Genomic DNA, 12,478 nt, shown 5'->3' with positions numbered 1-12,478 from the left:
GTACAACGAGCACAACCCGGACGAGGAGGCCATCACGTCCGTCATGAATGCTGACATCCGTTCCCGCCCGGACGCCCTGATTGTGGTCGGTACGAGTCTGAAGATTCCCGGAGTGCGTCGCCTGGTAAAGAGTCTTTGCTCCGTCATCCGGAGTCGCCGTAACGGAGTGACCATGTGGATCAACAATGAGTACCCCACCGGCAAGGAGTTTGAGGACTGCTGGGATCTAATGGTCAAGGGCGACTGTGAGGAAGTTGCGCGACTGGCCAATCTGAAACGGTGGGATGCACAGGACGATGTGTTTGATGAGAGCACATCTTCGGAAGTGGAACGAGTGAAGAAGGAACAAGGCGAGGTGTCGGTGGTTGTCACTCCCAGCAAGAAACGACCCACTCCGACAGGCTTCCTTACTCCATCGTCGAGTTATGAGGATGAATCCAAACCTTTGGCGAAGAAAGGTCGCCCGAACCCCGCCAGCAACGGACGGAGCATTACAGATGTGCTGCAGGCGGCCAAAACAGACGGGCCAAAGAAGGCTGCTCCGAAGAAAGCGGCTCCGAAGAAGGCTGCGCCTAAAGGACGACCAAAGAAGGCCGAGCCAGCGAAGAACTCCAAGATCAACAATTTCGGAAGGGTCACCAAGGCTCAGAAAGCTGTCACAAGTGACAAGTCGACCAAGCTGGACAAGGACGACACCAAGGCGATGCACCCGTTGGCTCCGGGCGCTGCTCGCAACAACGGACCGAATCAGACGTTCCCCAAAATGGTGGGCAAGGATGCCTCTACTCCTCCACCAAGCGGTCGGTGGCGACAGAACGAGACCATTTCTCCTGACTCTATTCCCCGAGGAATGAATCTGTTACTGAACGAGCCGACCGCATGACTCAGCTCGGGTCTGCGTCAGCGCGTCTTCCCGTCTTCTTTTCTTCTTTTTCTTCTCCTTTACTATTATTTTACATTTAAGGCCTTCCTGGGGAGTCTTTTCAATTTCAGTTAATGGCGATACCAATGATAGACTATGGGACATGGCGTTTGGGTGGGATAATGAAGATGTCATTTGGGCTCACCTCACTGCTTCAAGCAGCAGCTATATAGCTGGTTGGAGTCCCTTGGGTACTCTTCTGATTTGTGGCGTCAACTGCACCAATGATTGTACAACATAGGCAAGCCCTTGTGGGCGTTGTGAGTGCGGAGTTCAAGGAGTCCCCACGTGGTGAATATAATGAGCAGCTGGTTGTGATGAAGTTGAATTGGGTATCAACACATTGTACATTGGATATGGAGTAGAAGTGATATCATGCAACAATCCATTTCGTTGCCGCATAACCATCAGCCGTAAACAGAGACAAACGACATATACCATACCATACACACATAATCATCGTGAAACACAATCTAACCCAGTCCCAAATCCCCTCGCAGCTGACTCCCCGGCCCATCCTCATCCTCACTGTCCGACTCATCCCCCTCAACATCCGGATTCATCGGCCGTTTCGCCCGATCCAAATCCTCCACTCGATCAATATCATTCTCATTCTCTTCCTCTTCCTCATCATCATCCTTCTGCTCTTCTTCCTCCTCGTCCTCCTCTTCCTCTTCCTCCTCCTCTTCCTCTTCATCATCCTGCTCCTGTTCCTGCTCATGCTCCTCCTGCGTCTCATCCCCTTCCTCTTCCTCCCCACCACCAATACCATTCTTCTTCTCCTCCGCCCGCTTCACCCTCTTCACCCCTCTATCCCCATCCTCTTCTTCCTCCTCAGCATCCCCACCCTTCCCCACTCCCTCCGCCGCCGCAGCAGTAGTAGTACTACTACTATCCCCCTTCTTCGCCCTCCTTTTCCCCGCCTTCAACTCCGTAAACGCCTCCAACTCCTGCTCCAATCGTGTGCGGAACCCATCGAACTCTAGTTCCGAAATGGCGCTGAAAACGTCCGATGGCGCGACGGTTCGTTTGAGGGTTGCTTCGTTGGCACTATACACAGCCCCAAAAGTCAATACATTAATTATCCTCCTGGATGCAGAGAGATTTAAAGAAAAATGAATGGGAAACATACTGCGACGACAAATACGACACAAACACCGTCGCGGCCTTCTGAATCGCCAATACCGCATCCTTCTGTATGGATGTATTCGGAGGAAGAACGGATTTTGCTAGTCGGAGGGTGAGAGAGCGGGGGAGGAGGTAGTCCTATTATCCACGGTTTGACATCGTTAGATACCTGGTAGTTATGATATTTCTCCTTATGTATATGTATATATTGAAGATATGTTTGGATATAAGGAAGGAAGGAAGGGAGGGATGGATATATACACACCTCAATACTCACACCCCCCTCCGCCCGCGCCTTAAGTTGCTGTTCTGTCGCTTCGACCATCTGTCCTGTTGATTCGGGAAGGTGGACGATATCTGAGGGTGATTGAGATTGTATTTGGGATATTTGGGATTGTTCTGCTCCTGCTCCTGCTCCTGCTCCGTCGTCGCCGGGCGTGCTGCTGCTGGTGGATTTTCGGGGCATGGTGCCTTTCTTTCTTTCTTTCTTTCTTTCTTTCCTTCCCTTTTGTTCTTTCTGTATTTCTGGTTTCTTATTTTCGGGGTCGTCAATCGTGTGGGTGAGATAAAAATATAAAATGTAAAGGGGTATCGTGGTGAGTGATTGATTGATTGATTGATGTTGGTTCGTTAAAAAATTTCCTGTGCAGAAATGGATTGTGACGCGACAGAAACGCGGAGGAGCGGGCGCGTGTGGAGGGTGATTATCGTATCGTATCGCTTCGGGTGGGTGGAGATAAGGTTTCTTTTCTTCAACTACGTATGTATGTACTACTAACTTTGTATGTTGGGTAGGTAGTGTAATGGGTTAGTTGGGGTTTGGTGATTGTTTTTTATTATTAGTGATTTGGATGTGTTTCTGTGATTGTTAATGAATTATTACTTTAGTTGAGATAGAGTGGTTGAAGTGGTGGGTGGGTGTACTAGAGTGAGGTACTACCATTTCAAGTATATATTTTAGTCTACGTAGATACTCTACGTTGCTCAATGTTGGAAATGAGCCTGGTAAACCACTACTACTCTACTACTCTGCTGTAGTGGTGACTACTGTACTATTGAGAATTACTACATATACACAATTGCTAAAAATTCAATGCTAATTGCTTTGGCATTACTGCTATAATTGACATACGAAACTTGGTCCGGTATATGTTCATCGCAATTGACACTATCTACCTTTTAAGAACCATAACGCCTGGTATCCATGAGAAAAACATCTATTCGGCCATCTCATCATCCTCCCCATTGCCCCACAATCCCTCAATCTTGAACTCTGCCGCCCATTCCGTCACAATCTGCTTCGTATCCACACCCTCGGCCGGCGCCGCCGCGCCCTCTGCCGTAGTCACTACCGGCAGCACAGGGGCGTTAACCCAGCCCTGGATGCGTCCATCACGCCAGTCGTTAATCACCGTCATGGCGGCGGCCTCGATGTTGGGCACACCACCCTTGCCGAGACGACCACGCTTGCGGGCCACATGGACCAGGAAGTCATGCGTCTGGTCGCCACCGGTCGGGATGAGCGGGGGGATGTTGTAGAGTTGCAGCAGCTTGGAGATGAGGTCGTCCGATGTCGACAAGCGCTTGAGCAGCAACGACACGGCGGGAACGGGGTCCTCAATCTGCTTGGGGGGAACCGCGTTCAGGAGGATCAGACGCGCGTGCTCCTCCTGCTTCTTCTTCTTCTTGCTGGCCTTGTCGCTCGAGTTGGGGAAGACAATACCGGGGGAGTCGATCAGCTTGAGCTTGCTGTCCAGCTTCACGGACCGCAGGCTGGTGGTCACACCGGCCTCGGCGCCCGTGGGGCAAGCGTTGCTGGAACCCTTGTTCAGACGGGCCGTCAGGGCGTTGATGACGGACGACTTGCCGACATTGGGGTAACCGATCACACCGACGGAGATGGACCGCTTCATCTGCTTGTTGTGTGCGTACGACTTGAGCGCGCGGAAGAGCGTCTCGGAGGTGCCCTTGACGGTCAGCTGCTTGTGGTCGAAGCTGTGAGCGTTGCCCGAGCCGTTGGAGGCCTTCAGAGGCAGCGTGGGGAAGTAGCGGCGCAGATGGATCAGCCAGTTCTTGAGCACCGGAGGAGGAACCAGATCGATCTTGTTGAGGATCAGGATCAATCGCTTGTTGCCTCCGTCCGCGGACATGATCTCGCGCTCCACCTCCTTGGACCGAGTGCCCTCGGGATCACGGGCATCCAGAACGTACAACACCACATCGGCGTTGTCAATAACCTGCTTGAAAACCTTGTCGAAGGCCCGTCGCGAGCTCTCCTTCGAAGTGCTCTGGGTGATCGGGGCGGAGACGTCCAGGCTGGCACCGCCTTCTTCGTCCTGGTCCATCTCGTCCATATCCTCGTCGTCGGAGTCGTCCTCGTCCATCTCATCGTCCTCATCATCGGAGTGCTCCTCCTCGTACTCGGCAGCTCTGGCACGGGCGGAAGCAAGCAGCGCCGCCATGGGGTTCGAGGAGTCACCGACATCCTCGTCCATATCGTCGTCGATCAGATCGTCCTCATCAATCATGACATTGGCATCAACAGGATCCTCCTCAGCGCCACCCTCCTTCTGAGCCTGGCGACGAGCGCGGGCCTCATCGCGAATGCGCTGTTGTTCCTCCGCCTTCAAGCGTCTCTTCTCTTCGATCTCGTGGAGGATCTTGTCCTTGTGCGGGAACAGGTTGGGGATACCGGGGTCCTTCTTGATCTTGGAGCGCCACTCGGGGTTCTACAAGCAGCATTAGTATGAGCAACGATGATGCAGAAACATGCAAGAGGAATGGTGTACCTTCTTTGCAAGCTTTCTCTGCTTGCGTTGCTTGGCCGCGGAGGCCTTTTCAATCTTGTGTCGTAGGCGGACGGGAACCCGCTTGGAGTTTTTGCCTGGAGGAAATGTTAGCAGAGGACAAGGGCGATACTAATGAAGCGAACATACCTAGCTTGACCATCTTGCCTAATAACCCCTAAACCGTCTCTGAGCAAAAAGGCGATCCAAAGCACAGAGACTCACTCTGATCCGCCCGAACAATTTTGTGCCGCCAAGAAGATTTCGGCGGCAAGGCGCTAAGATAACCGGCACAATGAAACACCGATCTCCGGTAATACCGGCATACTTTCTCACTACAGACTATGGATATCCGGCGCTGCCATTCGTTCGTTCCTTTGGACTGACTCTCTCTCACGACTTACCAACTCATTCACTCCTTCTGCCTGAAGCCTGAAACCCACCTTTTCTCTTCCCTTTTGTCCCTCCTTTTGCTGACTGGCGGTGCAGACTGTGTCCACTCCTTACATCTATTTACTCACATCCTTTGAGTTGCCCTCCATTCCTTCCACCCCCACCTTGTGTTGGCCCTGGATTTTTCTGTCCTACTTCCCCCACCATTATCATGTCTAGACCATCCGGCTCCTTCTCTGCCCCTCCGCAAGTCCACACTTTTGACGGACTACTCTCCGACTTTGACGGCACTATCGTCGACTCAACCGATGGTCAGTCCCCCTCCTCATTCCCACATACCCCTCCTCTGTAACCATGTACTGACATCTGATCTTTAGCGATTGTGAAACACTGGCACAAGTTCGTCCCCACCACTTCCCTTCGTGTAACCAAACGCCATTCGTCCTAATCATCACTTGCAGAATCGGTGCGGAGTTGGGCGTTGACCCCAAGACCATTTTGGCCACTTCCCACGGCCGCCGAAGCATCGACACGATCCAGTTGTACGACCCGAAGAAGGCCAATTGGGAGTGTAAGTGTATTCCTTTGGACACTCTGCAGTTCGATTGAGAAACTCCAACCTGAAACCACCACCATCACCACCACCACCACTCTTCCTTATCGTCCATATACCACACAGAGCATACAGCAGACTGACCAGTTGCTTTCTCAACCGCCAGATGTCAGCTACATCGAAGGTCGCATCCCGAAGGAATACGGGTCGGACGCCGTCGAGATTCCCGGGGCGCGGTATTTCATGTCAGCGTTGGACGACGCCGGCGCTCGCTGGGGCGTGGTAACCTCTGGAACGCGTGCGCTGGTGGACGGCTGGCTGGGCGTGCTGAACCTCGCTCACCCCAAGGTCTTGGTGGTGGCGGAAGACGTCGAGCTGGGCAAGCCTGACCCCCGGTGCTATCTGCTTGGTCGGACGCGCCTGGGTCTGGAGCATTCCTCGTCTCTGGTAGTTCTGGAGGATGCGCCGTCGGGCATCAGGGCTGGCAAGGCGGCCGGGTTCAAAGTCATTGCGCTCACGACGACCCACACGCTTGCGCAGCTCCAAGAAGCCGGTGCCGACTGGATCGTCGAGGATCTGAGAAGCATCAGCATCAAGGGCGTGGTCGATGGCCAGATGCAGTTGGAAATCCGGAACGCCTTCCAATAAAGGGGATCCACTCTGAACTTTGAACTCCAGGTGGAGGAGGTTTCTGGAAACCCGAAGACGAAAGTTTGGATCCAATGGATTGCGGGCATCTTATCCTTTTTACCTTTTGGATTTATCCATGCTCTTCTTATCCACTTCCTTGATTTCGATTGACATTTAGCCTGATTTTTTGATCCCTTTAATGTGTGCGGGTCACAGTATCGGGGTCCAGTCTACTACGAAGATTCTTAGACAGGACCCTCGATTGTACATAGACAGATACCTACCTACTTGACCTACCTTGAGTAAGTCAAATTACCATTAGATAGACCAGCGAAGAACCGTTTTCCTTCCTACATACATACATACATACATACCCTAGGCTCTACCTACCAACAACAAACAACGCAACTAGTCGATCACATAGTAAACTACTAACTACTGTACGTACCCCAAATATGACACATCTCATCTCATCCACCATCACCAGAGCGACCCAAAAAAACCCCTCCCCCCCCAACGTTTCTTCCACCTTTCACCACCGTTCCATTCGTTTCTAAATACTCTTTTTTTTTTTGTTTTACCTTGCATGCCACTAACTAATGTCCCTTGACTATCCTCCCTTCCCTCTCTCCGCATATAACCCAACGCAGAAATTGCAGATAAACCCCCAAAGTTTGAAAATCATAACGGTGGGGTTGGGTGTGATCGAACTGATTTTTAGTTGTAGGATTTCTCTATCGGTCTATGATAAATTGGTTGGTCGCTCATAGTATGTCTGGTAGTACTGGAAATGGGTGGTGGGGTTTTGGATTTTGCTTGAAGGTGGATGGATGGATGGATGGATGAGTGAATAGATGATTGTTTTATAGAGCAGGTTGGGAGAGAAGGTAATGATGTGGTTTACTTTGCTTTGTTATGCTCTCCATGGCTACTAGGAAATTGAAGAGGGCAGTAGATTTCTGTTTAGTTAGCTATTTTCCCCTTCTTCATGAAGGTAGTAAGCGAGTGATTGAGTGACTAGATAGCTATTTTGGGGGGGGGGGGGTTTGATGTCTTAAGTTGCGAGGAAGGGCAGTTTGTGATGGTAATGAACTTGGTCTTTGTTTCTTGACTGAGTAGTGTGCATCTGCTTTTCAGCATGATGTAAGTAGTCAGTAGTAGTAAAGATGATTCTATTTAGTAGCAATCATGTAGCTCAGACTACAAAGTAACTAGATGTGAATAGGTATATGTGTTTCCTCTACGGGTCAGGATATGTAAGTGAGTTGTATGATGACAGCGAAAGCTGTATGTCTCACACCGGAAATCTTAAAGAGTATTCCGTGCCGTGTTGACTGCTTGCTTGCCTATCTGTGATGTGATGGACTATCTTCTTACTCACCAGACCCTTACCTTAGCTTGGCTCGAGATAGAGTACACAGTAGAGCTTGTCGTCTGTCTTGTGGAACATGGAGCTTAGTGCTGCTGCTTGTCTGCAGGTTAGTACATAGCACATAGCGTAGCGCCAATGTCCCCCATTCCCCAAAGAGAGGGAACCTAAGTAGATCATGTACTCCGTAAGTAAGCAGGATACTCTCCGTGCGTCTGTCTAAATCCCAAGTCGACATGACAGACTAGTGTCGGGTCGTAAGTAGTTTCGTACAGTAGACAGGTTGGTAAGTAGTAAGTGCCGGGGGGAAGACAAAGCCGTACCTACAGTAAGCACAGTGCAGGCAAGCAGACAGACCCTCCGAAAAGTAAAAGAGGGAAGCTCCATGCTAGAGAGTTAGCTAGCGGTGAAGCAGCAGCAGATCATTGAGTCCGCTTTGCTTTTTGGTAGGTAGGTACTAAGCAAGACTAGGTAGACTAATCTAGGACCCGAAAGTAGGAAGTGGCAAGAGAGCTTGCTTCAGCTCAGCTCAGATCAGCTCCGATGGAGAAACAATCCGGGGAGGACTCCGTATGGAGCACCCCAGCCAGCCCTTTGTCGATGGGCGAATAATAGACTGGTTGACTACTGTAAGTACGCAAGTATACCAAGTATACTGTATGTATGCATGTCGGTGACAACAGCCCTAGGAATAGACAAGACCGTCAGTGCATTTCCACACCGGCGAAAGTCAACTTAGCTCAAGACCGCTTCTCCGGTACTCGCTCGCCCTGCCGTGACAGATCTCATCCGCTGAGGCATTTTCGGAAAGCCGAGCGCAATATATCGGAAGATTAAGTTAAACGGCTGCGCGCGGTGGGTTGCTGGTCACCGACCTGGATTGCTCTCACCGACAAGTTTCGAGTGTTTTCTTTCCTCCCGAACCGATTGGGGTTGCTGGAAGTAGGTCTGTCTCTTCTCGCATTCTTTTTTCTTATTTTATTTTATTTTTTCTTTTTTACTTCCGGGATTCTGGGTCCCGTCGCGCGGGACGGAGGAATAGGTAAGTAGGCAGACAAGCCAGTAGTACCCTGAGTAGGTAACGCGAAGTGGCCATAGCAGAGCTGGGACTTATTGCATAGTGGCTGCTGCAATGGTTATACTTAGGAACCTCCCGAACATTACGACTGCACCCAAGTCTTCTGGGAGTACGTAGGTGGCCGAAACACACGGTCCAAAAGATGATCTGAGAGAGAAATGTGTGTGAGAAGATGAGACGTGGCGAAACAACACGAAACAAACCGATTGTGCCAAAAGGACGGAATCCCCTATGTGCATACATCCTGTACAGTAGTAGGGGCCACCCAGCGGCGGCTGCCCGTTCGGAGGACACGAGCCAGCAGCACAATTGCAGATTCCAGGGGGAAGGGAACGAAAAAGAAAACTCGCAATAGTGGCGGGAATCGGTTGCACATCGCAGACCCGAAGAGGATCGCCTCGTTGAGAGAAGGGGGCGATCAGATTCTGGAAAAGAGATGGGTCGACTTGTCGACGGCGAACTTCGATCGGCGCGATCCCTGCTGCTTCGGCGCCGGAGATCGAGTTGAGCTCGTCCATGGCCCAGCGAGGTGCATCTGGCCCATCCCCCCTCCTTCAAGCTGCGTCTGACGCCCTATGCAAGGGATGATGTAGGCCGTTCGGAAGTGTGCTGTGATGGAGGAGGTGGAGTCACATCTTTTCTTCTTTTCTTCTTCCTTTTTTACGCTTTCCCCCCTTCTTGCCATTTTGGTTGGGAAGAGGAGTCTTTGGTTTGCGGTGCTTATGGGTATTACACTGTATCACTAGTCAATGAGAGGCAGAGTGATTATCAGACGGCGAGAGAAGGGAAGTGGATCGGCCAGTCAACTGAAGCCCACTCGTGACGAGAATCATTCACCGTTGCTGCAGCGCAGGCAACAACGATGTGATCTCTTGTACAGCAACCCAACTTGTCACACTCCGTCAGCCCTGGTTCGAACCTGGGAACCTGGAACACGATGACGGGGTCGTCAGGGAATTTAGCCGCCCTGAGCGTTGAGCACGGTGGCACAACCATGGAGTTAAACAAGATTAGGATAGAGAATAGGCAGGCAGATCGAAGTGCCGTGTGGCGGCTTCGCTGAGAGCCTATCGATCGAAGAGGCTATTGTTATGCCATGACAAATCGCGGTGAAGCATTTTGGGTTCCGTCCACCCAGAGGCAGTCATCTTGACTCAAGTCTGCAAGTCCTGGTGCTGACAGTCACGCTATTCGGAGAACGCCTAAAGACAGGCCGGTGATACTAACTAGCAGAAAGATCGTCTAGGGCCTGAGGCCCTCACTAGTCCGGTGATCTACATGTGGCTGACGCTCGAAAACGCACCGCCACAGATTCAGCTCTGTGGCGTTGAGTGTCGTAGCTGAACGTCGCGTTCAACACGGCGTGGCCGGAGTAAGCTAGTTAGTGATGAGGCAGAAGGCACTACTACGGAGGGGGAAAAGGAAAGCCATGGCAATCGACGCCCAGATAGGCCCACATATCCACATATGCATGGCCATGCTGGGCTCCAATCGCACTAAATTCGAGCCAGTGCATGGAAAGTTGGAGTGGGCAATACAATTCCATCCCCCATCCCTCCCCTGTTAGTAATGATACGATCTTGGCGGGTGGTGATTGTCACACTAGACAGTATCCCGGCCAGATGTGACAAGCGGAGGGTAGCTGCCACGGAATGATCAGACCCAGGGGGATGGGCAGACGGAGTTCGGATGGTATGTAAGCAGGGAAGTTTTTCCTTACGGACAGGCGACCGGCCGTCAATAGGGGAGGATCCCCCAGTGCCAAGTCAACCTTATACCCAGACAGGGGATCCCATGCTGTTGAGGATCGGGGCCCCGGTCCAGCAACTCGGCTCCCACTGACCAGCGTGATCAGCATCTAAGTATACTTCAGGTTAGGATATTCAGTGAGGCTTCCAGTTTCAGGGGAGGATTGGGGGTCGGGGGGGTCATCACTGACTTCCACTTTCAGAGTGTACCATCTCATCCACCCACCCATCCACCCATCCTCCACTCAGGTATCACAGACCATCACTCCCATGCACCGAGGATCATCGGGGATTTTTCTTGCTTTCCCTCCCTCTTCTTTTCCTTTCGCTCGCTTCCTTCCCATGTATTTGCTTGTTTTTCCCTTCCAGGGTCCAATATTTGAGACCTCTATCATTTGGGCGACAACGGCCCTCTGTGAGATCCCATCAGCCTATGAGGATCGCGGTGGAAGCGATCCGTGCGGGTGGTGGTGGGAGTAGTGGTGGATCCTCACAGGGAGCCAGCTCAGGCTAGGCAGATAGTCAGATCCTCATTCTTGTTCTGAGAAGAGATCCATGTTGCACGCCCAGGACTGTTCTCAAGCTCTGAGACGTGAGTCCACGCCGGGATACGCCTGTGCTGATTGGTCTGAGCTTGTTTGAGGGGTTGTCAGGTTACGCGACATGAGCCCTCCTGTTGCAGGGCCATTGCTGTTGGGTGGACAGCTTGTGGCAAGGTGTTCCCAGTACGATGTGCTTAAGCTGTTTTTAAGGTGCTGCATACATACACGTGAACCCGAGAGACCCGGTGCGTTTTCGTGGTTGGTTGGAGAGGGATCCCCGGTTACCCTGGCACCTGGATGGAGTACTTGCCCTTCAATCATGGAGAACTCCATATTTCGTAGTTCAGCATTGACGGCCCAATATAATTACTCCGTGTGCGGAGTGTGTCGACGTAGTTAGTAGTTAGTAGTATGTACTTTAGCACCGCTCGAAACTCGGTATGGGAAATACCCCATTGTTTTGGCCCCTCTCCCGCGCCCCCCTATCTATCTGGTTCCACTTGGGCCTCAGATAACTACTAAGTACTTACTCCTCCCACTATCAACTACTTCGTATCATTCCCCACGGGTTGTAGTCAGATGATACTACTCTGGAACGCAGTGTGTGTCGTAGTCAGGCTATGGGCCCCGCCAGACTGGAGCCCTCTTCTTGGAAGCATCCCTGCCCAGCATCATCGTCCGACTGTCGACGGACTGGGGCCAGGTGTATGGCGGTCGCGAGAACGAAGGAAATAGGCTCACAGACGAACCAAAAGATTATTCCCATGCATGCGTGCATGCATATGTATTTCGGCTCAACAGTTCTCGTTGCTCATCGAGACCTGTGGGAAGCGCATACGATAGCGTCAAACCAGATTCCCCCTAACATGGACATTAATGACCCCCGGTCCTTCTGCTGCTGCATGAGAGCAGATTGCAGATCACTACTGCGTCATCTCGTGACTTGGGGGGGCGAGCGAGTGAGCGAGTGAGCCTGTGTCTGTGACCACAATCATGATTAGCGTCGATTATGGCCTGGTTTGACAGAAGCCAGAAATTCAAACGGACGAATGGCGGATTTCGCAGAAAATTCTCACGCGTGTAGGGCGCTCAGAGTGGGGAGAAAGAGAGGGGGGAAGGAAGGGAGTCCTATTATCGGATCCCGAGAGCATTGGAAGAAAAAGGAAAGGTGAAAGATGTTCGACAATCGACAGATCCCTGAGGCGGATCGACGAGGATCTGTCGACTATTGGTTTTGGTGGGTCTTTGGCTGAGCTGCTGCCACGCTTTTGCAGCCGGCGCGGTCTGTTCTCTCATTCTCCCTCTCTCTCTCTTTTCACGTCCTTCCCG

The 12,478-nt window shown here is 51.7% G+C and overlaps 5 protein-coding genes across 5 annotated transcripts; 2 read left to right on the top strand and 3 right to left on the bottom strand.

Moving 5' to 3' along the window:
* On the top strand, nucleotides 1–1,139 carry BO83DRAFT_178785 (uncharacterized protein). The gene has a single exon (XM_025526458.1). It carries the CDS (start codon nucleotides 44–46, stop codon nucleotides 881–883), a length of 840 nt encoding a protein of 279 aa, XP_025391924.1. The 5' UTR covers nucleotides 1–43; the 3' UTR covers nucleotides 884–1,139.
* A 164-nt stretch (nucleotides 1,140–1,303) lies between these two features.
* Nucleotides 1,304–2,713, bottom strand: cbfA (putative CBF/NF-Y family transcription factor). Its single transcript, XM_025535840.1, has 3 exons — nucleotides 2,316–2,713; nucleotides 2,055–2,188; nucleotides 1,304–1,972 (listed from the first exon to the last, which is right to left on the bottom strand). The coding sequence occupies exons 1-3, from the start codon at nucleotides 2,514–2,516 to the stop codon at nucleotides 1,396–1,398; spliced, it is 912 nt and encodes a 303-aa protein (XP_025391923.1). The 5' UTR covers nucleotides 2,517–2,713; the 3' UTR covers nucleotides 1,304–1,395.
* Nucleotides 2,714–3,192: 479 nt separating this feature from the next.
* Nucleotides 3,193–5,052, bottom strand: BO83DRAFT_331799 (putative GTP binding protein). The gene is made up of 3 exons (XM_025528277.1): nucleotides 4,987–5,052; nucleotides 4,840–4,934; nucleotides 3,193–4,779 (listed from the first exon to the last, which is right to left on the bottom strand). The coding sequence occupies exons 1-3, from the start codon at nucleotides 4,997–4,999 to the stop codon at nucleotides 3,268–3,270; spliced, it is 1,620 nt and encodes a 539-aa protein (XP_025391922.1). The 5' UTR covers nucleotides 5,000–5,052; the 3' UTR covers nucleotides 3,193–3,267.
* Nucleotides 5,053–5,211: 159 nt separating this feature from the next.
* BO83DRAFT_375695 (HAD family hydrolase) lies at nucleotides 5,212–6,759 on the top strand. The gene is made up of 4 exons (XM_025530524.1): nucleotides 5,212–5,540; nucleotides 5,607–5,628; nucleotides 5,691–5,800; nucleotides 5,949–6,759. Exons 1-4 carry the CDS (start codon nucleotides 5,441–5,443, stop codon nucleotides 6,428–6,430), a joined length of 714 nt encoding a protein of 237 aa, XP_025391921.1. The 5' UTR covers nucleotides 5,212–5,440; the 3' UTR covers nucleotides 6,431–6,759.
* Nucleotides 6,760–8,941: 2,182 nt separating this feature from the next.
* On the bottom strand, nucleotides 8,942–9,377 carry BO83DRAFT_424100 (uncharacterized protein; the record flags this gene model as incomplete). Its single annotated transcript, XM_025535143.1, has 2 exons — nucleotides 8,942–9,006; nucleotides 9,101–9,377. The coding sequence occupies 2 exons, from the start codon at nucleotides 9,375–9,377 to the stop codon at nucleotides 8,942–8,944; spliced, it is 342 nt and encodes a 113-aa protein (XP_025391920.1).
* Nucleotides 9,378–12,478: the final 3,101 nt, after the last annotated feature.

The sequence above is a fragment of the Aspergillus eucalypticola genome, assembly GCF_003184535.1.
Source record: "Aspergillus eucalypticola CBS 122712 chromosome Unknown BO83scaffold_4, whole genome shotgun sequence".
NCBI lineage: Eukaryota > Fungi > Ascomycota > Eurotiomycetes > Eurotiales > Aspergillaceae > Aspergillus > Aspergillus eucalypticola.
This window is presented reverse-complemented; position numbering and strand designations above follow the sequence as displayed.

Bases quoted from the DNA above. Each gene is read 5' to 3' on its own strand.
- BO83DRAFT_178785 (XM_025526458.1), top strand. From the start codon at position 44: ATGAATGCTGACATCCGTTCCCGCCCGGACGCCCTGATTGTGGTCGGT.
- cbfA (XM_025535840.1), bottom strand. From the start codon at position 2,516: ATGCCCCGAAAATCCACCAGCAGCAGCACGCCCGGCGACGACGGAGCA. The intron at 2,189-2,315 runs GTGTGTATATAT...CGTGGATAATAG, and splicing joins AGGGGGGTGTGAGTATTGAG to GACTACCTCCTCCCCCGCTC. The intron at 1,973-2,054 runs GTATGTTTCCCA...GGCTGTGTATAG, and splicing joins GTGTCGTATTTGTCGTCGCA to TGCCAACGAAGCAACCCTCA.
- BO83DRAFT_331799 (XM_025528277.1), bottom strand. The intron at 4,780-4,839 runs GTACACCATTCC...TGCTGCTTGTAG, and splicing joins AGAGAAAGCTTGCAAAGAAG to AACCCCGAGTGGCGCTCCAA.
- BO83DRAFT_375695 (XM_025530524.1), top strand. From the start codon at position 5,441: ATGTCTAGACCATCCGGCTCCTTCTCTGCCCCTCCGCAAGTCCACACT. The intron at 5,629-5,690 runs GTTCGTCCCCAC...CATCACTTGCAG, and splicing joins ATTGTGAAACACTGGCACAA to AATCGGTGCGGAGTTGGGCG. The intron at 5,801-5,948 runs GTAAGTGTATTC...CTCAACCGCCAG, and splicing joins GAAGAAGGCCAATTGGGAGT to ATGTCAGCTACATCGAAGGT.